Here is a 24,590-nt window from a genome sequence, read left to right as displayed (position 1 = left end):
GCCAATTACTAGCTATTGTAAACATCATCCTTCAAAACAGCAAAAGTAGGGGGAAAATGCAAGTATCACAATAAGGAAAATAAGTAAATTACTGGACACAAATTTGATAAGCTGTTATAAAATGACTAAATAATTATGAAAATATGAAAAATATTTTTAGTGGGGGAAATGCATATCACAAACTAACCTATGGTATAATAAAATATGGATGTATTTACTCAATAAACACTAACTGAGCACTAACAATGGGCAGGCACTCTACTTTGTGCCAGGGAAAATTCAAAGAAGAATGATACACAATCTTGGCCCTCAAGGGGCTCACATATGGACAGCAACCAGGAGAGAACTTAGATAAACAAAAATAGGCAATGTCCTAGGGTAGCAGACCCCATGGGAATAGTTTTCCTTTAAACTTTTTTCTTTATAATTGCTAAAGTGCTTTAGTTAAAATAAATAAAATCAATCAAAAATGTTAAAAAAAAGCAAGAGGACGTATCCAATTTTGTCAGATGTAAAAATGAATTATAAAAAATTAAAAGGGGTCTAGATTGTGTTCTTTAAATATCACTTCCCAGTATAAGAACCAGGGCTCCTTGGAGGAATGGCTGATTCCAATCTGGAGCAAGAAATCTACAAGATGTGCCTGAAACATACTGTCATGCCAGACAGCAAGGAACCTCACAAAACACCTAGAGTCATTGTCCCTACACTATGCCTTTATATGTTTCCTTTTCTGTGAAGAAGGTTAATAGGCAAATATAACTCCAACCAGCCTGCAGCTCATATGTAGGAGGTCTAAGTAGTGGAAGGTTGTTAACCCTTCCTTCCCTCTTGCCAACAGAGCCACCTTATTACATTTGAAATAGAAAGTAAAATGACATTATGGAAAGTGAGATTACAAAGGGTCAACCTTTGTGTCTTTGCTGGAGGTAACTGGCCTTTCCAAGTCTCATCCATGTTCCCCTCCCCCAACTGCTGCTACTGGGTACCATACCAGCTACTACTACTTCAAACAGCTGAATTCCTGTGTCCCAGATGTCTCCGAAAACTTTACTTACGCTAGTATACACAAAGACATACGCCAATGAGAATGACTTTCAAAACTATCCATCAGAATTTAACCATTCAAACACATCTTTCCCTACCAAAATGCTCACTCAACCCAGCAACAGGGCTATCAGTCAAATCACTCTGCAATCCAACTCCATCTACAGTTAATGGGCAAGCCATGCAAGAACATGGGCCTGGTTGCTTTAAAGTTTTTTTCCACCCAGGATGGCATCACCTTGCTTCAGAATTCACTTAATTCATTAGCTCTGACAGCAACAGATGAAGATTAACTACCACTATGAATATGGAAAAGAATAAGCTGAATGGTCTGGAAGCAACATAAAACAATAAACAAATGAGAGAGATTTATATAATGGCAGAGCCCTAGGAGTCAGTGGGCAGCCTTCTCTGTGACCTTTTGGTTAACAGGACACTCACTGGAAGGGTGAGCCTGGCCAATTTTGTGTTAGCCCACTCTACCACTTCTCATCGGAACTTACCTGAATACAAGCCCCTGTCTTCAACTTGCACAAGTTGCAGACTAAGGCCCACCGACTGGGCGGGATGTGGGAGATCTTTGTGATGGGTTCCATCCTCTCAGGACAAGCAATGCTGACCTACAAATTAAACACCAGCATAAGGGAGAGGCACCAAGGCATTCTGAAAGTACCTGTCACAAACCACAAATGATGTTATGTGAAGCTCAGAACATCAAAACAATGAGGTAAGCCATCTCTTAAGGTTAATATGGAACCAAGAATAAATAAAACCTGTCTCTATCTACTGCTCAGTCCTTTAATCATTTCCAGTAATGTAAATGATTCATATACGGGATGAGAGGGAAGGAGTATAGACTAGGCATGGTTACCTTAATGAATCAAAGACATCTACACTTTACTTAGGAACCAAAGAAAGCTAAGGAAAGGAATTAAAATTCACAAAATCTAGCACCTGTCATTATGTTAGAGATGATGCCACACGCCTTGTCTCATTTCATCAACTAAGGATGAAAAAAAAAGAGGCAAGGACAAGTCTTTCCATTTGGTTTGCAAAGGAATTATGATACTGTAGCAGCAAATTTATGTAATGAAGAGATTGCAGCATGTAAGTAGAAAGGATGAGGATTGACAACATTTTTAAAACAAAGTCTTTAAAACCACACAACTATCATCAGCTTACCCTACTCACTCAGCAAAAGTAGCCTCAAAGTGAAATTAGTCCAACAGAGAGACCTTGAATAGTACAAAAGGTACTGGAAACCATAACAGAATGCCAATATCTTAGAAAGCTTATTTTACTTTTAAGGAACTCTTCTTGAGTCATGTTTCAGACTTTTATAAGCTGAGAGAGCCTGCTCTATTAGCTGGGTGATTTGCTGCTGGAAACCAGTCCCTTTCAAGCCAGAAATCTGAGAATTCACTTTATATGCCTTAATGTTCTTAGTAAGAAAAAGAAACTACGATTCAAATATTTTTAAAAATACTAATGTCTATAGCCGTAAGAGTACAAAAATATGTATCTAGGACTATTAGTTAAACTCTGTGAACTTGATTATCAGATGGTAACTATCCTGGAACTAACATTAACAAGATTAAAGCCAATAAAATTTAAAGGAGAATTAACTGCTGATATAGTATTATTGGCTCCCCATTAACTGAATTCTGAAGTCTCTCTTGTCATGCAGTTAAAATGCCTAACAGGTTTGCTGGCTTGGATAGGGGTTGGGAAGAGAGGGTGTGAGTGGGATATCCAAACAGCTAAAGAAAAAGAAAGGCAGCCCTAAGATGTAAGGAAAAGAAATGGCTGGAAGCCCTGTTTTAATTTAGTATACACATAGCCCTTTAGGAAATACCAGCAACTGAAAGACCAGGTTAGACAATGAGTTAGATAATGAGTTATGAATAAAGGTATTAGGCAAATGATGAGTCTAAGCTCAGAAGAGAGCTTCAAAGGAGAATGGATAAATAAATCATTGTATATCCATATAACGGAATACTAGTCAGCAATGAAAGGAATGAACTATTGATACGCACCACAATATGGAGTGCTAGCCAGATCAAAAAGAGTATATACTGTATGATTCCATTTATATGAAGTTCAAAAACAGACAACACTAATCTATAGTGATAGAAATCAAAATCGTGGTTATTCTTGGGGGATAGGGACTAGAAAGTGGGTATAAGGGATCCTTCTGGGGTACTCTATGTTATTTCTGAGGTGTTCCATGTCTTGGTCTGAGTTGTGGTTACAGATACATACATGTATAAAAATTCACAAAACTACATTAAGATTTGGCATTTTAAGGTAAGTTTTACCTTAAAAAAGTCTGTTGCTCATACTCTGGTCTTTTGAGCCCCTCTTCTCATACAAATTTATCAAATACCACTGGGAGTACCACTATATCAATCAGCATGGGCTTACATGTTACACTTGCATCCAAGAAGGATCTAAGGTAGCTCAAGCAGAAGCATTACCTCAGGAACAAGAGCAAGCATGAAGCATCTCCATGCTAAGCCTGAGTCAATTTGAACATTGTAGGGAATGGGGGCACCCCAGAACAAATGGCCTTGCAGGCCTGGATGAATTCTTACCTCTGGAATCCATAGGGCACAGCTGACATGAGCCCATTTAGTCCCTGTCCTGGTGGTCTTCATGGCTCCACCTTTCTTTGGACATAACAGACATTGTGGATGAATGCCCAGGACACAGGAGCGACACAGCCAGCTGCCTTCTGGGACCTTGAGGATGCCATAGCAGGCCTGGAGGCACGAGGAAGAGAGGGGAGAGTGGTCAGCATCTTCTTACCAGGGTCGATGTCTGTTCTGACACACATCCCAAAGAGTACCCTCTGCTTTTGGGATGGTAAATAAAGCTGAACAAGCTTATATCCAGGATTAATTTTTAAAAGATACTCAAAAAAGCAACTTCTAGCATCTGTCCTAAGATCAGCATGTCTGTCCACAAGAAGGGACTTTAAGGATGATAGTACAAGACCAGAAGGAGATATAGCCAAAGGCTAGCCAAGGATGATAGTACAAGACCAGAAGGAGATATAGCCAAAGGCTAGCCCAACTGTTACCTGAATTAAATGTTTTACAGGATTTTTTCTTTTTTCTTCTGTTTTCTAAAGCTTCTTCAATGATTATGTATTATAATTAGTCAAACAGTTATCAAACAACTTCTACATGTCATATACTATTTTGATCAAGAAAAAAAGTGTTAGAAAATAAACAGAAATAAACTTCTGAGGAGCAAATTAACTCATGTTTATAAAGAGCCTAATAGAGCCTGGCACATAAAAAGCACTCAGCAAATCACAGCAATTATTTGCTTGGGTCGAAGAAAAAGGGACTTGTGAATGAACCATGAATAGAATATTACTCTAATCACAATAAGCCATAATGAGTTCTGGAAGCTGCTTCAAATCCTTTATAGAACGAAGCTGGACAAAGAAATAAAGTGAATTACTGGGGGAAGTGGGAGATTAGTTTGGGAAACTTTTCACTATCCCCAATTTTGCCCATCTTTTCTTCCTTACTGCTCTATTCTATTACAGACTAAACCTTGGGGACACTTGTCTCCCCATATGGCCTGGCTGGCATACCCTCTACCACTGACTGACTCAACATGGCAGCTTCAAAATCTCTGCCTGTTCCAGGAGATTTCATTTTCAGCTCAGATTCCAGTTATAACTGTTACTAGCACATCTGCCCTCCCCTCCACCTGCTCCTTTTCTAAACTTCTTGTTTCCACGTCAACACCAATGCTTCTCATCTTCCAGATTCAAATTTGTGGACTTGTATTACTCACTTTCTCCCATCTGCTATCTCTAGTGCTCACTATTCCTCTCTGTAGAGTGGCCCTCAGATTCTAACCATCCTCTCCATCACCATCACAATTGCTCTAAGTTCTCATCATAGCATGCTTGGATTGACTTACTTCTAAATTTTCTTCCTCCCCCTTCATATCTTCAACTCTTCCTCTACTTAATTAGCAGATTCTTCTCAGTAAAACAAAGAATTCATACCATTGCGCACTGGCAAACTTTCGAAAGATTCCTTCTGCCCTCACCTCTCCCACTCCCACCTAAACTAGGGGCTGGCTGTTGTCTGAGGCCTGTTTTATAAAGCCAACAAGAGAAGAATGGTTTTCATATTTTTAAAGGGTTGTAAGAAGGAAGAATATGTAAAGAGACTGTATCTAGCCCTTCAAAGAAAAAGTTTGCTGGCCCCTTATCTAAAGCCTGCTGTTACTCACATCTCACTGTCTGCTCTCATGCCCCACCACACTCAAACACAAGGCCACTGACTTGGACAGGCAGGCTCCCTTTTCTTCATCACTGGCTATTTTAATTCTCATGTCCATATGTCTATCTAAGCAATTTCCCTGATCTACATGGTCAATTCCTCTTTGCATAGTCAGACCTTTCTCGTCCTTCCAGACATGGCTCAAACTCCAGGCATCTCCAAGAGCCCTGTTCAGGTCACTGTATCCTCTTGTGTCTGCCCCATTGCCTGACTCTTGTCCTCCACGCCATGCGATTTCCCTCATCAAGTACATAGTCAGCACCATGTATTCCTTTTTTCTACTATAGCTGTTGTGTTTCATCTCCTCAGTGAGATTGTAAGTTCACTGTGGGTAGAGCTTTTATCATCAATTTACCTGGAATGCCCCCTAAGCTGCGCTCAAGTAGGTCATTTGGTAAAATAAATTAATTACTCTTAAGAACTGAAGCTGGACTCCAACTATGCTGGTCTCATGAAAGTAAGGCATCATTTTATAAGGTTCCCAATCTTTTTATATTTTTAAATGCTTTATTTCAATAGATTTAGGGGGTACAAGGCTCCCAATCTTTGAAGGTCTTCTTTTTCTGAGGCCCAGAATGTTTGCTAGTTAATAAAAGCAAGCTTCCGCCGTAAAATAGAACCTCTTTCAGACTGGCAGAAGAGAGGCCACTGGCTGGCTCTAGAATTAACCTTTATCTTTTGGCCATTCAATTGGTCAGAACACCATTTACTGAGCCTTAGTACACTTATTCGTGGTCATAAGAACACAGAAGCTTGTATTTCATAGCAGTGGTTCTCAACTTTTTCTGGACCACAAAATGATGAAGCCTGTAGACTTTCTTGAGAAAACTGTACACATGCACTGACATATGCTTTACATATAATTTCAGGGGGTTAATAAACATAGTGGAAAGTATTATATACATGACAGATATAAAAACTACAAGTGAATGTACCTTCAGGTAAACTGACACAGGTCTTAATCTGAGTGTTCAATATTTGGGCTAAGAAGCAGAAAATGGATACACATAAAGAGGCTTGGAATGCCTTAACTTTCACATTAAATTGTTTTTCTTTTAGAGATGGAGTCTTGCTCTGTCACCTGGAATGGAGTGCAGTGGCACAATCAGAGCTCACTGCAGGCTCATATTCATAGGCTCAAGCAACCTTCCCGCTCCAGCCTTCTGAGTAATGTTCACATTTTTTTATTTTTTAGAGAAAAAATTTTAAGTTCATTGTTACAATCTATGTACACTTATCCCGAGGAACAAACACTGAACATAATATGGTGGCAGTAAAGAAGAAAAATCATGTTTAATAAATTCAAATGTCAACATGTCCCCATTCTGTAAAGCAGTAAACCAAATTTTCCAAATAATTTTAAGTCACTTTTCAGTCAACAGAGGGAGCTCTAACCTTAGTATCTCTCAGAATCCAAGTGAATATAGTCACTTTGGAAGAATCTTTGATATGAAACTTTATATGGTACCAATGTCCCAGCTTTAATACATACCAATTTACATTCTACAAGGCCTGGTCACTTGTTATTGTCAACTCTATGAGAGGAAGCAGTATCATTTATAGCCATTATTGGATGTGTTTTCAAAACAAATATAACACCTTTGGGGAAAATTATTATGCTATACTTAATTTTGTTAGTCAAACAACCTGAAAATAATTCCTTAATATTTTGTCCCAACTATAAGGGACAAATATAGGAAATATATACAGATGGAATTTTCATTATTCCCTTCAAGCCTACTACAGATTCACAATCATTTATCTGAAGCCTCTAGAGTGAGAAACATTAGGAAATCTAGTTGTTCAGATCTTAGGAAAGTAATACGGTATATACATGGTATACTATCTAATCCCCCAGTAGGACCACGGGTAATACCATATAACCAAATACATTAATATTTCTTTAACAAAATATATGAGTATTTACATAAATGGATAAGGACTATAGATGGTCTCATATTGGGTGAGTTCTGGTGTTGTCCCCAAATCAGTTCTAATATGAAACTTCAGCAAAGACGTGCAGTTTTCAGAGCTTTACAATTTCGGAATTGTAGAGAAGGAACTGTGGACCTGTATCATCAGATACTTAAGTTCATCCTTAAATGGTAAAGATTTTCTGGTCTCACTGAAGGTGTGATATAAATGCCAATAATTGATAGAGTGAAGATACATTTTCAAAATTCACTTCATTCACTAGGTAAATGAAGAAAAAGATCCAGTTGGTCACAGAATAATTGAGTACCTTCTACATACAGAGTGTTAGATGACCCAAGGAATTAAAACAGTCTTAAGCCCTAGTTTCTCTCTATCTCTTATATTATGTAGTCTGATCATTTTAGTTATTTGTAGCCAGAATGATCTAAAATACAAATCATATCCTTCAGGGTTGATGGGACAAAATAGAAGTTCCTTAGTTTGTCAGAAGGTCCTTCATACATGTCCCTTGTATCCCTCTCTACCCTCACTCTCCATGCCTTCCCTATTCTACCCTACCATGCTACAATCCTAAAGTACTCACAGTTGCCTCTGACATACTTTGCCTACTCTCAATATCCCTTCTGAACATGTTCTCTCTGCCTGAACATACATTGCTGGTTTATCTGACATCTCCTTTTTTGGCCATTAAGATGCAGCTTGGATGCTACCTCCTGACGTTGTCCCTGACCTCCTATGTCCATCCCTCCTATGCATTTCCATAGCAGCCTGGACTTATATCTACAAAAATACTTGGCATACTATGCTAAATTGGCAGTTTCCTTATAGTCCCTACATCAGACTATGATCAGCCTGGGAACAGAGACTATGTCTGCCTCTTTATCACAGACTGCGTCCCCAGCATACAGCACATCCTGGCCCATGGAGTACTGTACCTATTTGCTAGATAAATTAATGAAATGAATAAAACACATAACAGGTTCAGAAGAATAGGGAAGTTCAAGAAAGTATCTGAACTAGATCTTGGAATATATGTAGATTTTTGATAGCTGGAGGTGGGAGAAGACATTTATAAATTGGGGTGTGGCTGAAACATGGAGAGAGGACAGTGTCGGGAATATTCATCACTGCACCTTGAGTAACCTTATTTTGTTGGAGCATAGAGCTTATGGAGGGGAAAAAAGAGAAAGAACTAAAAAGAAGGTTATTATCATCATAATTATTATTAATTAAAAAGGCAGTGTGGAGGAAAGAATGACAAATAACTGGCTTGGGAGAGTCATTTCACCTCTCCTGGTATTTGTGTAAAATTAAGGAGTTAAATAGTCCTTTACAATCCTAAAATTCTGTGATCTTTAAAAGTGGGGTGGCCCATGTGCTCACCATAAAATTGGTATTAACTGATCAACACTTATGTGCACATATAGTAGTAACATTCATCGGGTATTGGGCAGATGGGAGGGGGATGAGGGGATGGGTATATATACACCTAGGTGGTGCATTACGCACTGTCTAGGGGATGGACACTCTTGAAGCTCTGACTCGGGTGCGGCAAAGGCAATATATATAACCCAAACATTTGTACCCCGTAATATATTGAAATAAAAAAAATAGAAAAAAAAGTAGGGTGGACCTAGCTTCCTGGGAACCATACATTTGGGGAATGGGGGAGGGCCTTGAGTATCAGGATAAGGAGTACAGACTTCCATCTGTAGGAAGTGTAAACTCTCCAAGATTACTGGCCATGGGTATAACTTGATGATGCCATGGGGATTTGAAGGCAGAGGAAATATCCTCCTCCCACCACCCCCCAACCCTCCTGGGCAAGCAGCAAGGAGACTCCCTGGGGAAATAGAACAAGGCAATCCCAATGATCTGGGTATGAAGTAACACAATAAAGACCTGGGTTTAGCCTCCTGGGGTAAGTTAGTAGGTAAGTCATCTTGGAGATCATAACAAGTATAGTTTCTAGAGGAAATACTGAAGAACAGCCAGGCCAAATCTTTATTTTCACCCTTAAATGCAAGCTGCTACCCAGATATGGGTACTGGAGATTATTACTGAACTTTAGAAAGGCTGACCATGGGGAGGTGGCAGTCTTCAGTCTCACTAACCTGATGCACACAGACGTTACACTTATCACAGAACACCATATCATTCCCTTCTTCACTTTCTGGAGACCGGCACACATCACAGATTACATCTTCATCATACTCTATGCCTAGTCCTTCCTCTGTCTCAATAGCATGGTTCATATTTTCATGGCAATAGCGTTCCAGGACTTCTATTGTCTTTTCCATAAGATTCTCATCAACCGGCTCACAACCTGCACAGAAATACAAACAATCAATCAACCCCTCATTCAGCTGTCATTCCCAAATCATCTACTGTGAGCCCAGTGCAGGGGTGGGTGGGATTCTGAAGGATAAAACCATCTCTTCCTTGCCTACGACAACCAGATTTCAAAAAATCTTTTACTAGGGCTACTCTTACTCTTACATTTACCTATAATCATACATTAGTGTTTGACACTTGAAAGGAGAAATATTAATACATTTCACCATATTCCTTAGAAGATATATTACTGACCCTTTCAATTTTCTGTCTAAATCCTAGCCAGTCTCCTCCTAAATCTCTCTCCATTTTTTCTTATTCCCACTGTGGGAGGACTGTCACCAAGCTTTATAATTTTAAACACTTTATTCTGTAGCATAATAATTAAAACCACATAACTATTTGGACATAAATAATAATTTCATTCTTAGCAAATTAGCTTCAATGAGCACATCTAATGGCTATACAAGAAAATTTTGATATGAAAATGTATTAAGCCATAAAAGAAAATTCTAGGTCTTATGTGTATGTGATTATAGATATAAAATATTTTTTTTCAAACCTGACTTTTTTTTTTTTTTGAGACAGTCTCGCTTTGTTGTCCAGGCTAGAGTGAGTGCCGTGGCATCAGCCTAGCTCACAGCAACCTCAAACTCCTGGGCTCAAGCAATCCTACTGCCTCACTCAGCCTCCCGGGTGGCTGGGACTACAGGCATGCGCCACTATGCCTGGCTAATTTTTTCTATATATATTATTTGGCCAATTAATTTCTATTTATAGTAGAGACGGGGTCTCGGTCTTGCTCAGGCTGGTTTCGAACTCCTGACCTCGAGCAATCCGCCTGCCTCGGCCTCCCAGAGTGCTAGGATTATAGGCGTGAGCCACCGCGCCCGGCCCAAACCTGACTTTTAAAAAATTCCAATAATATTTTCCAGTGGCAAACTATAATACAAAAACCTATTTAGCATTCACAAGCATCTAACTTCAATTCTGAAATTACCATTTTTGCTTCTTGATTACTTTTTCCTTCCATACTTTTATTTTCTCCTAGCCTTCCATACTTAATAACCCAACTAAAAGATTCATATGACCGACGTTGGTAACCACTAAACCTTTTTTACTTGGGAGGACCAATGATTTTGTGAGAGCACATATGTATTTATTCTAACAGCTTGTAAACTCAGAAATAATCCTCAAATGATCCAAAACAAATTTACTCAAGTATTCTTCTTCATTTGTAATATAAGATGTCCTAAGAAACTTTGGAATTCTACATAAACTACCATTTTAATGTTGTGGCTACTCATGAAACCAAAAACTATTTATGTGTCATTTTTCCAGCCAAGACAAATTTCACATTTTTTGTGTGTGTGTAAAAGAGTATAGTGTCTGGTTAAAAGAGAACTTGGATTCAAATTCCAATTTCACCTCATATTAGCTATGTAGACTCTGGCAAGTTACTTATCCTCTTTAGAGCTTAGTGTTCTTACTATAAAATAAGAATAATAAAATGAAGTTCATTGACTTATTGTGAGGCTGAGATGAGATAATGTTTGCACATAGCTTAGTATGATACCTAGTACACAGTAAATACTCAATTTAAAAATTCCTTAATCTGAACCAAAATTTTAAGCTCTTAGAAGCCTCACTACAATATCATTCACTCTAAAGAAAAACTTGAGATAAGGCAATCCTCTTTTAAAATTCTCCCAAGCCTAAATGCAACGAAGTATCCTGGAATAGAAAAAGGTCATAAGTGAAATTCCAGTAAAGTCCGACATTTAGTTAATAGTAACGTACCTGTGTTGGTTTCTTTGTTTTGATAAATGTACCATGGTAAAGTAAGATGTTAACATTATGGGTACTGAAATTGCATGAGCAGTTTATGGGAACTCTCTGCACTAATTGTGCAACTTTTCCATAAATCAAACTATTCCAAAATAAAAAGTTTATTTAAAAACTCATCCAAAGGGAAGTAATTGTAAAATACCAAAGGGACCTCTTTATAAGGTGGTTTCATGTCAAAGGCAGCATCGTAATGATTGCAATGTCTACATATGAAATATGCATCATAAATATAACTGCATATTGAGCCATCAGTCCAATTGATTATGCCCTCATACTTTGACCTTCCTTCTGTCAGTCTTTTATTCCCTTCTCTTTGTGGTTCCCACCTTAAATTGATTACCCCCGTCTCCTCTTAGAGGGCAGAGCAAGAGAAGGCATAAAACAAAGGTTGAAAAATCAAGGAATGAGTATTGGTTACTGGCAGGATAAACACCATCGCCATGCCAAACTGGATTTAATACAATTTTAATTTTTTATTCATGTGCATTCACATACCAGCCTTGAAAGAAACAAATAAAAAAGAAGGGACAGGGAAGAAAAGAAAAACCACTGATCCTTGTACTAACAATGAACAAATGCGATTCAAACAAAAATGAAATCAAATGTATCCTTCACCATATCTCATATGGAAACTTACAAAACACTCACAGTTCCACAGGAAAAATTGGACCTGAACACTGCTTAGACTGAAAACAAGTGAACTAGCGCTGTGTGTAAGAATAAAGTGAGTTTCCTTTCAGTCTGACATTTCCTAGCCTTGCTGGTATGGTACTGCATAGCAGATATTTACTTAAAATTATTATGTATACTTCCAAGATTTTTGTTTGTTTATTTTTGCTTAATTTTATTTTCTTTTTTGAAATCTGTGTGACAACTCTAGAACTCACTGGAAGTAGCTAAGAACAGTTTTAGGGCTGTTTTGCCATAGGCCTGCCATTCTTCTTTTTTCAGGCAGCAAAATTATACGTCCTTCATTAAAGGGTACTGGCACAGCAACTGTGGTCAGTTGCGGTGGTACTGCCCAATGCTAAAGCTAGAGCTTTTCTCCAACACCCCTGGGCAGAGGGGCCTCTACCTTTGGCCCTGCTCACTGATCAGAGTGCTTTTCAGGGTTGAGCAAGGAATTGGCTTCAAATTCCTTCTCAACCGTAAGTTCAATTGGTCACGACCATTCTCACACTCAGAATTGGTAAACAACCTCGTGAAACCTGCATGCCATCCCCGATTTGGGCTATTTACTGTGAATGAGGAAAAAAGAGGTCATATTTAAATGTTACTGCTCTATTTTGACATATTTATGCATTTGAAGAAATACCTCATTAAGATAAGATAAAAGAGAAAAATAAATGAAAAATCCAGAAAAGAAAGGAAGCAACAAAATGAAAGCAAGTTAAAGGGTCCTGACAACCTGAAAAAATTGTGAGTCAAGTTAAGCCAAGGCACAACTTACTTGTGAGAAAAGAACATACCCATTTCTGCAAGGTCTTCATTGAGTTCCTGAAGCCAGAAGATATCCATGTCATCTAGGTCGTAGCGGCACACAGATGATGCCAACTCCATGATGTTGATGTAGCCAGGCTCTGCGGTCTCTGGGCTGGAACAGCTGATGTACTTTCGGGGCCGGATAAACAGAACATCCTTTGCCTTCTCGGCTATAATCCTAGAAAAGTAAGAGAAAGACATTGGTAACAATCAACAAAGGACAGATTCCAAGCACTGACCAGATGGGCCCAACAGCACTCAAGCCATACAGTGGACTTGGATGCTGGATAAATGTCTTGCTTTGCCCTCTGGGAGGTTTGGCAGAACCCTTTCTAGAAAGCAAATGATTCTACAAATTGTTCTGTCGTCTGCTGTGAACTTGCTGACAAACAAGTCTTCATTCCCCTTTGTAGATCCTGGGTCTTTACTACCATTCATTCTAATAAAATGTTGCTGCATTAGTGTGCTCTTGGTGCAATGGCCACCAAGTTTATTTAGAAGGGGAATCCTGGGAGGGGCAATATCTTTACAAAGGCACACCCATATCCTATACCAAAGATGTATTCCAGTGAAATTAATGATTTTCTACCATGGCGACAATACTGGATGGTGGTAAGAGTACAGACTTTATACACACAGGCCTGTTTTTTTCTGTCATTCATTAGTGTAATGATCCTGGGCAATTACTTAATTTAATTACCTATACAATAATTTATTATCGATAAATAATTAATATTAATTAATATTTAATATTGCTATTAAATATTAATTAATAATTAATTTCTTAGCTAAAAAGTAGGGATAACAATCATAAATTATGATAAACATAATACCAAATTTGTAGGACTATTATGACAATTATATGAAATATATAAAGTGTTTGGGGCTGGGTGTGGTGGCTCACACCTGTAATCCTAGCACTCTGGGAGGCCGAGGCAGGCGGATTGCTTGAGGTCAGGAGTTCGAAACCAACCTGAGCAAGAGCGAGACCCTGTCTCTACTATAAATAGAAAGAAATTAATTGGCCGACTAATATATATAGAAAAAATTAGCCGGGCATGGTGGCGCATGCCTGTAGTCCCAGCTACTCGGGAGGCTGAGGCAGCAGGATTGCTTGAGTCCAGGAGTTTGAAGTTGCTGTGAGCTATGCTGAGCCACGGCACTCACTCTAGCCTGGGCAACAAAGCGAGACTCTGTCTCAAAAAAAAAAAAAAATTAATAAATAAAATAAAGTGTTTGGCATGGGGAATAGTAAAAATATTAATAGATGCTTAATAATGTCATTGTTGTTATATTACTTATTATTTTCAATATTCAAATGAATTAAAGCCAAGAGGCCATGGAGTTATACACACTCAAGGCATTTCCCAACCATAAACAACAACAACCATAAATCTGAGCCCAGGTAACATGATGGGATTCCCACTCTTGTATTAACTTCTCTAGCAGGCCCAACCAAATCTATACTTCACCTCACCCCTCCTAACATCCAAAAGCCCAAGGCAAGGACACCAAGCAAAGAAAGAAATAAGTTTTTCATGTCAACAAATGATCCTACAACTAATGGTTTAAATACTGCATGAAGCATCAGAGAATTTAACCAAGAGACAATCCGGATTATTATTCCCTGGCAATTTCAAAGAATGGGTAGGCCATCTAAAAAAAAAAAAAAGAAAGAAAGAAAGAAACAAAAAAAACACGGAAAGAAATAGATACACATATGTCATCATAAAATAACGAAAGTTATTTCGCTAGAAGTCTTCTGGAGCTAGTTTCTTTACTAGAGTCATTATATATGCAGAAGGATTCATAAACATATTCCTATGAATACATGTAAATATATGTAGGCCTAGTCCGCCCTATAAATGTAGAGAGTATTTCTACCTAAGCATTATTCCAAGAGCCTATAATTCCAAATAATATAACCTGAATAACATCAATAACTACACATATTTGCACATTTTAATTTTCCTACCATACGTAGTTTTTTTTTTTTTTTTCTTGAGATGGAGTCTCACTCTGTTGCCCAGGGTAGAGTGCCCTGGCATAAGCCTAGCTCACAGCAACCTCAAACTCCAGGGCTCTAGCGATCCTTCTGCCTCAGCTACCCAAGTAGCTGGGACTACAGGCATGTGCCACCATGCCTGGCTAATTTTTTCTATATATTTTTTAGTTGTCCAGCTAATTTTCTTTCTATTTTTAGTAGAGACAGGGTCTCCCTCTTGCTTAGGCTGGTCTCAAACGCCTGAGCCCAAATAATCTGCCCGCCTCGGCCTCCCAGAGTGCTAAGATTATAGGCGTGAGCCACTGCGTCCAGCCCATACGTAGTTTTTAAAGCCAAAAGCAACAAATATTTGAAGAAAAATGCAGAAACCTCAAATATTAATTGAAGCTAAAATTTTGGGAACTGCTAGAAGCCTGCTTCCAACGGAAACAAACCCAACTGAAAAGGGCAGGACATACATATGAATTCTGCAGAGACTACGAGATTAAATATGCTGTGTTTCTTTGTTGCATGGCCTACAAGGTAATTATAGAACATCCATTTTTCTTTTAAGAATCATCTTTTTCTAAAAAGAAGACTATTTTGCTAACTATTCATCTCAATTGCCTCAAATTCTACATGCAACAAGATAGACTATAAATGTTCTTGAATTAAACTCATATGTTTATTAAGCTTCTGGGAGAAAACAGAGTATATATTTATGATCTTATGGTAGGCAAACATATTTTAAATAAGACACAAAAGCCATTCATTAACCATAAAGGAAGAGACCGAAAAACTAAACTAGAACTTTTGCTTATCAAAAGATACAAATCAATGGAAATCAAGCAGGTGGGAGGGGGAAGTAGGGAATGGGTAAATTCACACCTAATAGGTACAATACACACTATATGGGTGACGGACACACAACTTTGACTCAAACTGTACAAAAACAATTCGTGTAATCAAAACGTTTGTACCCCCGTAATATTCTGAATATTCTGGGGGGGGGGGAGACAGAATTGAGAAAGTAAAAAAGGCTGGTTGCTGTGGCTCAAGTCTGTAATCCCAGCACTTTGGGAGGCAAAAGCAGGAGGACTGCTTGAGGCCAGGAGTTTGAAGCCAGCCTGGGCATTATAGTGAGATCCTGTCTCTACAAAAAATAAAAAAAGTTAGTCTGGTATGGTTGCCCATGCCTGTAGTCCACTCGGGAGGCTGAGGCAGGAGGATCTCTTCGCTTGAGCCCAGAAGTTTGAGGCTGCAGTGAGATATGACTGTGCCACTGCACTCCAGCCTAGGCGACAGAGCTAGACTCTGTCTCTGCAAAAGAAAATAAAAAAGGAAAAAAAAAAGAGTGAAAAGGTAATCCATGGAATAGAGAAGATACTTTCAATTACATATAGACAACAAAGGACTTACATCTATTATATATAATAAACTTAAAAATTAATTAGAAAAAGATAATCAACTTAAAAATTGGCAAAAAATTTAAATAGACACTTTACAAGTAAGCTATCCAGACGGCAAATAAACTTTTATTTTCCAATTTTTTTTTTTTTTTGAGACAAGTTCTTGCCCTGTTGCCTGGGCTAGAGTGCCATGGCATCATCATAGCTCACTGCAACCTCCAACTCCTGGGCTCAAGCGATCCTCCTGCCTCAGCCTCTTGAGTAGCTGGGACTACAGGCGTGCATCACCATGCTTGGCTAATGTTTCTATTTTTTGTAGAGATGGGGTCTTGGTATGCTGCCCAGGCTGGTCTTGAACTTCTGGCCTTAAGTGATCCTCCCGTCTCAGCCTTTCAAAGTGCTCGTATTACAGTGTGCCCTGTCACAAACTTTTAAAAGGTTCTTAACCTCATTAGCTATCACAGAAATACAAACTGAAATCACAAGTATGTACCAGAATGGTTAAACTTAAAAAGACTTACCAAAAGTTGAAAATACTAAATGTTGGTAAGAAAGAGCAAATAGACCTCTCATACTCTGCTGGCGGGAGTGTGAATGGGTATAACCACTTTGGCAGCAGATATTATGATTGAACATATACGTACCCTATGACCTAACAAATCCATTCCTAGGTATGCACTTAACAAAAACATCCATATGTGCATACCAAAAGATGAATAAAAATGCTGTCATCATTTTTTTTTTTTTTTTTGTTTTTTTTTTTTTGAGACAGAGTCTCGCTTTCTTGCCTAGGCTAGAGTGAGTGCCGTGGCATCAGCCTAGCTCACAGCAACCTCAAACTCCTGGGCTCAAGCGATCCTGCTGCCTCAGCCTCCCGAGTAGCTGGGACTACAGGCATGCGCCACCATGCCCGGCTGATTTTTATATTATATATATTAGTTGGCCAATTAATTTCTTTCTATTTTTATGGTAGAGACGGGGTCTCGCTCAGGCTGGTTTTGAACTTCTGACCTTGAGCAATCCGCCCGCCTCGGCCTCCCAGAGTGCTAGGATTACAGGCGTGAGCCACCGCGCCCGGCCTGTCATCATTTTTATAACAGTTAAAACTGGAAACAACCCAAATATGTATACAGAGCAGAATGGATAAATAAAATGTGGCATAGTCACACAATAAAATATGATATAGAAGTGAAAATGAACTACTACATGTAACAGCATGGATGGATCACATGATCATAATGATAAACAATCCAGTCTCAAATGAATATATGCTGTAGGATTCTATTTATAAGAAGTTCAAAAACTGGCAAAATAATTACCTAGGGTAAGGAAGGTCAGTTACTGGCAGGGAGCAGAAGGCAGGCTTCTGGGGTGTTGGTAATGTTTTTATTTCTTGATCTGGGTGGCAGTTAAATTAATATACTTAATTTGTGAAAATTCCTTGAGCTATACAGTTATGTTTTATATACTTTCCTGTGTGGATATTATACTTCAATGCAAATTTTATGATAATGATGATGATGTCATCTCACTCATCTTTCCATATGTATCTTGAACTAAAAAGGTCTGAAGCTAAGGACTGCCTGACAATAAAAAAATATATACTGAAACAGTAATACCAAATGCAAGGAAACACATGGGTAAAATGTGAAGTTAATATAAATTCGCAAGGAGAAACTACTGTATTTATAAGGACAGAGGGGAAGGTCTATGAGAATTAGTAAAAAAATACCTTTTTCTACTACCGGCATCTACCCAAAAGATCAAATGACACTCTACAAATGGGACACCTGCACTTGAATGTTCATAGCAGCACAGTTCACAATCGCAGAGGTGTGGAAACAACCCACGTGCCCATCAATACATGAGTGGATTAATAAAATGTAGTATATGTATACCATGGAGTACTATTCAGCTTTAAGAAACAATGGTGATATAGCACCTCTTGTATTTTTCTGGATAGAGCTGGAACCCATTCTACTAAGTGATGTATCTCAAGAATGGAAAAACAAGCACCACATGTACTCACCAGCAAATTGGTATTAATGGATCAACACTTAAGTGGACATATAGGAATAACATTTATCGGGTATCGGGTGGGTGGGAGGGGGGGCATGGGCAATATACATAACCTTAACATTTGTACCCCCATAATATGCTGAAATAAAAAAAAAATACCTTTTTGGGATTTTTAAAAAAACAGCTTTAATATCTGCAAGTATATATAATGTTGCTGCAGCTGGAGAAAGTCTCAGGATTATCCCTGGATGATTTTCTTTTTTGGCTATTATGTATTAGGTATAGAGACACTCTGAATGGTCACCGGACCACTGACCAAATCAGCAAAAGTTCACAAGCCTTGAGGTGTGAATAATTTTGTTACGATGAGGCAAATGCAGCTTTCAGTTTAGATGCTTGAGTATAAATGAATGTTGTAATAACTTTTGGATGACTGGCCTTTGGTGAAAGGATCCACAACTATACCTGCTTAGCTCCATAGAAAAAAAGCCAGAACAGCACTATCACTGGCCCATGTGGATACTGCTGTGCCACTGAGGAGGCAATAAAAATGAAACTGGGCTGGGCGCAGTGGCTCACGCCTGTAATCCTAGCACTCTGGAAGGCCGAGGCGGGTGGATTGCTTGAGGTCAGGAGTTCGAAACCAGCCTGAGCAAGACGGAGACCCCGTCTCTACTATATAAATAGAAAGAAATTAATTGGCCAACTAATATATACAGAAAAAAATCAGCCGGGCATGGTGGCGCATGCCGGTAGTCCCAGCTACTCAGGAGGCTGAAGCAGGAGGATTGCTTGAGCCCAGGAGTTTGAGGTTGCTGTGAGCTAGGCTGATGCCACGGCACTCACTCTAGCCTGGGCAACAAAGCGAGACTCTTGTCTCAAAAAAAAAAAAAAAAAAAGAAACTGCCTCCACTCTGACCTGATTATGGCCTCTTCCAGTGTCCTGTGCAAAGTGACTCTCCAGTGACTCTTTGACAGGTAGAGACTATGCTATATTTCCTAATGAGTGGATTAGAATCATTTGTGAACACTGTAGAAACTACACAAATAAATACTACAACCTCAGATTTTTTAAAGGCTTGAAATAAAATCCCTTAAAAACTAACTGGCTACCAGTCACTTTTTTTTTTTTTTGAGACAATGTCTCACTTTTTGCCTGGGCTAGAGTGCTGTGGCATCAGCCTAGCTCATAGCAACCTCAAACTCCTGGGCTCAAGTGATCCTTCTGCCTCAGCCTCCCGAGTAGCTGGGACTACAGGCATGCGGCTCCATGCCTAGCTAATTTTTTTTCATATATATTTTTAGTTGGCCAATTAATTTCTTTCTATTTTTTAGTAGAGACAGGGTCTTGCTCTTGCTCAGGCTGGTTTTGAACTCCTGACCTTGAGCGATCTGCCCGCCTCGGGCTCTAGTTACTTGTAATAATATCTCCAGGAGTAGTTTCCCAAGATGCCCGTTGTTAATCTTGCCACTCTGGGATGACCATTTCTTTCCAAACCTCCATGGCTCATCTATGAAAATTATAAACTCTGTGGCAGATGGTATTTTCCAAATCCTACATGCTCTTCTATAATGTGACTTTGTTACTCCCTCATCAAGTGATTAAGTCTGTTTCAAACTCTCCTTTTGAGGGCTTGTGATTGTTTTGACCAATAGAAGTGATGCTATGAGAACTGCAAGACTGGGTCATAAAATGGAATATAGACTTCACCTGGTTTGCAGGAACACATGCATTTGGAGCCCTGTGCCTGAAGTCTATAAAAAGTCTGATGATGTCAGAGATGGGCTATTAGACATACTTGTGAATAAGTCTTCAGATCATTCTAGACCCTAGCTTTGAGTCTTCTAGATGAGGCCCTAGACACTGTAAAGCAGAGACAAGTCATCCCCTCTGTGTCCAAAAACATACGCTGGGGAAAAGAATCCCTTTTCAATAAATGGTGCTGGGAAAACTGGATAGCCACCTGTAGAAGGCTAAAACAGGACCCACACCTGTCTTGATTTCTTGACCCACAGAATCCATGAGAATGATAACACAGTTGCTCTAAGCTGCTAAGTTTGGGGGCAGTTTACTATCAGTAATAGTAAGTGGAACAACCGCCAAAGGACTGCTTTAAACATTAAATAAGATAAACATGTGTATGCAAGTGGCCTGCACATCGTGCTCCTTACTAAATTATCATAATTGAAAGCAAATGGAAAAGGAAGTGTGGGAAGAGTGGGGTGAGGAGAGTAGGGGGAGGTAGGAGAGGCCTAGATGACCAAATACAGCAGTGGAGTGGGAGGCAGGTTTGTGTACCCACTTATCATTAGGGATGTTCTTCCTTTGACTTACTATATGAAATCTGGATATATTTTGAAAGTAGAATCAAGAGGCTCTCCTGTTATACTGAATATGAGTATAAGACAATGAAGAATCAAAGATGATGCTATGGGCCAGGCGCGGCAGCTCACGCCTGTAATCCTAGCACTCTGGGAGGCTGAGGCGGGTGGATTGCTCGAGGTCAGGAGTTCGAAACCAGCCTGAGCAAGAGTGAGACCCCCGTCTCTACTATAAATAGAAAGAAATTAATTGGCCAACTAATATATATAGAAAAAATTAGTCGGGCATGGTGGCGCATGCCTGTAATCCCAGCTACTTGGGAGGCTGAGGCAGTAGGATTGCTTGACCCCAGGAGATTGAGGTTGCTGTGAGCGAGGCTGACGCCACGGCACTCACTCTAGCCTGGGCAACAAAGCGAGACTGTGTCTCAAAAAAAAAAAAATATGATGCTATGGATTTTTGTTTGAAAACCTGAAAAGACACACTGGAAGGATGGATTTTCTATCAGTTAGACTTGGAAAACTACAGATAGAACTGGTTTGGGAAGATCAATAGTTCAAGTTTGGGACATTTTTAGTCTGAGATATTTACTGGACATCCAAGTGGAAATGTTGAATTGAAAATTGTGTATCTGAGTCTGGAGTTTAGTGTAGAAATATTGCTCTCCATAGCCAATTAAGTCCAGAGTTTATATTCTAAGGCGAAAAAAGGGGCCTATCTGTATCTAATAATTTCCTATTTCAGTTTTATTAATGACATAGAAGTATATATTACGTGAAAAAAGCAAGTTACAGAATAATCTCATTTATTTACATATACAGATGTACATATGTGTATAAGCATATGTACTATAAAGTTAATGTTTTATATTTTGATTATTTTTGTTTTTATAAGTCAATAGTTCATCTATAATTCAAAAATATACATACTCTCACACAAACAGTAAATACATCATTAATCAATGTGTATCATACAACTTATAATATATGTTTACTTTCAACCAAAAATGAAGCATTGCTTTCCTTCCATTGGAATCTTACTGCAATAGAAACTGATTAAAATATACAAATGAAAACCTAAAAAATACTACCTGGAGCTTGTTGTTTACTATTGAGTAGTGTCAAAATCATCCATGGTCTACCTAGAGACATGTAATAGGGTTAACAATATCTTTATTTGTTAAATTTATTTCCAGAAAATTCCTTGTAGTAGTAGTCAATACTTACCTAAGCAGCTATAACTTACAGTGCAAGCTGGTTCTGTAATCTCTGTAACCCTCCCCTCACCACATACACACACTACACTAAACCAACAGAGGGTAACTGCAGAAAGGACCATGAGACAGAAGGGAAAACCTACTCAGAAAGCCAGAACAAAGATTCTGAAAGGATTTTCTCCACCTACTCTCTTGTAGGTCCCCCCAAACCCCCCTTTTCAGTACTATAGCATGAGTAGAGTAATTCTAGCACCCAAGGATCAGGTAAATTAGTTTATATACATCCAAAATTACTTCTCTAAGCCCATTAGGAAATAAAATGTTAAAACATTTTGACAACCTTGTAAATTAGGTAATAAATAAAAAGGAGGTGTGTACTTTAGTTTTATTAATACTTAAGTTTCTGTAGCTGACTGATTAATCTGTCTATAAGCAATAAGACAATTAACTCAAGCTGGGCACAGTGGTGCACACCTGTACTCCCAGCTACTCAGAAGGCTGAGGTGGGAGGATCACTTGAGCCCAGGACTTAAGTCCAGCCTGGGCAACATAGCAAGACCCTGTTTCTGGGGGAAAAAATGATACATAACTCAAATACAAACATTAAAAATATTACTACTTTAGGGGATTGAAGATAGTCACAAATCCTTTGACACTTCTTTTGTTGAGAAATGGGGTCTATTTCCCAGTGGAAGTAATACTGTGCCAGTTTTTGAGCCCAGGCCTTGACACTAGCAGCTTCCACTTCTTATCTCTTAGAACATTCAATTTTGGAGCCCTGAGCTGCCTGCAAAAAGTCAAACTATCCTGCTGACAGACCAGGTAGAGAGATCCTAAGACTATATAGAAATCTGGGTGGTGCCATCATCCACTACAGTGGGTTACAGTGGTAAATAAAACCAGTAAGGTTCCTATGCTCATGTAGCTTTGAGTTTGTAATGTCACTATCAAAGAGTTGCAGAGAGAAATGCTATGTGTAAATCAAACTCTGTTTCCATTTCCACCTGGGCACAGAGCAAGACTGCATTCCCCAGCTTCCTTTGCAGTTAGATGGGCCATATGAGTGAGTTCTGGCTAATGACATGTGAGTAGATAAGCCACCTCAATGCCCAGCTCCCCCAAACCCAACTGCACAATCCTCCACACTCTGTCTTTTCTTTTCTTGCTGACTGGAGTCAGAAGTTTGAGGGTAGAGAAGAGAATGGAAAAGGACCTAGCAGATAAAAGGTGCCACTCATAAAAACAGCCTGTGTCCCTGAATGACTGTGTGGGATAAAGGGGATCCACATCCCAAACCTACATTGGGTGGAGACATGTACAAGAAATAAAGACTTCATTATGCTAAGATGCTGAGACTTTTGGGGGATGTTTGTTATAACAATTTGCTTATCCTAATATATAAAGAATTATTTCCCAATATTTTCAAGTATGTTTTAACTTAAATAACTATAGTATTAATATTACATTAAATTCATTTTTAAATTTCTCTAACAGACTTATGTTTTTGAGTATTTTCTCCATAGAAGTAAGGCTTTCATCAGTAGAAAATAAAATAACCGATTGGGTTTTAATTTTACTAAAACTAATAGGGGGAGCCAACCCAAAATAATATTTTCAAATATTTTGTTTTTATATTTTGATATTTTTCACATACTATTATGAACTGCTATAACATTCTTTATTAAAAACCTTTAGCACAGAATTAGGAATGTCATCATGCTTCTAATGTACTCTGATTTATAATTTTTAAAGTTTGGAAGGCAGGAATACTTTTTACAATTGAATAATTATTAATTAACATAGTAATACATGATCACTGAAGGTGAGACATTAGTTTTAAATCTAAAAGTAATTATTGCAAGGGGTTGTTATGGAACATTTACATAGCAGTTACATTAGAAGAAATCATTAGGCATCCACTCTACAGTCCCAATTTTGCTCCTTATGACTTCTTTTTGTTTCTTAATCTTAAAAAATCTTTAAAGGGCATCCATTTTTCTTCAATTAATAATGTTAAAAAGACTGAGCTGACATGGTTAAATTCCCAGGGCCCTCAGTTCTTTAGGGATGGACTAAGTGGCTGGTATTATTGCTTTAAAATATGTTGAACCTGATGGAGCTTATATTGAGAAATAAAGTTTATATTTTTTATTTTTATCTTTTAATTCTATTTTCCATGAACTTTTTGAAGTCTTCTCATATTTGGACAGAGGGAAGCATAAAGTAGAGAAATTAGCATCTCAAAGTAGGAAAAACCTTTAAAAAGTCACCTTGGTAGATTTGTGAGAGAGAGGATTTAAATGAAAAGAACTGAGATTTCAAAACATAGAAGTAGGATTTCTTGCTGATTCAATAACTATGCTTTCTTCCATAGCAGCCTGGTTTATAATGAATACATGGAATCAAGGGTAGGTAGGGTTTGGGATATACTGTTTATCACTTTCACAAAGGAAGCTGCTCAACAAATGATGCTGGGACTACTGGATATCCACATGTAAAGGAACGAAGTTGGACTCCTAATACCTCATATCATCTACAAAAATTAACTCAAATGGATCAAAGACCTAAATGTAAGAGATAAAACTATAAAATTCTTAGAAGAAAATATAGGTTTAAAACTTCACGACCTTTGTTTAGGCAATGTTTCTTAGATATTTCTTAGAAAAGACATCAAAAGGAAAAA

General features: G+C 38.4%; 1 protein-coding gene across 1 annotated transcript in view; it reads right to left on the bottom strand.

The window, feature by feature from the left end:
• JADE3 (jade family PHD finger 3) overlaps positions 1 to 24,590 on the bottom strand; it is an 81,606-nt gene that overhangs the window by 16,116 nt on the left and 40,900 nt on the right. Inside the window, exons 4-7 of the mRNA XM_012749719.3 lie at positions 12,944 to 13,134; positions 9,407 to 9,618; positions 3,642 to 3,809; positions 1,551 to 1,667 (exon numbers count right to left, since the gene is read on the bottom strand). Coding sequence (XP_012605173.1) covers positions 1,551 to 1,667; positions 3,642 to 3,809; positions 9,407 to 9,618; positions 12,944 to 13,134 — 688 coding nt within the window. The remainder of the gene's footprint in view (positions 1 to 1,550; positions 1,668 to 3,641; positions 3,810 to 9,406; positions 9,619 to 12,943; positions 13,135 to 24,590) is intronic.

Source organism: Microcebus murinus, chromosome X (assembly GCF_040939455.1).
Source record: "Microcebus murinus isolate Inina chromosome X, M.murinus_Inina_mat1.0, whole genome shotgun sequence".
NCBI classification, from domain to species: domain Eukaryota; kingdom Metazoa; phylum Chordata; class Mammalia; order Primates; family Cheirogaleidae; genus Microcebus; species Microcebus murinus.
This window is presented reverse-complemented; position numbering and strand designations above follow the sequence as displayed.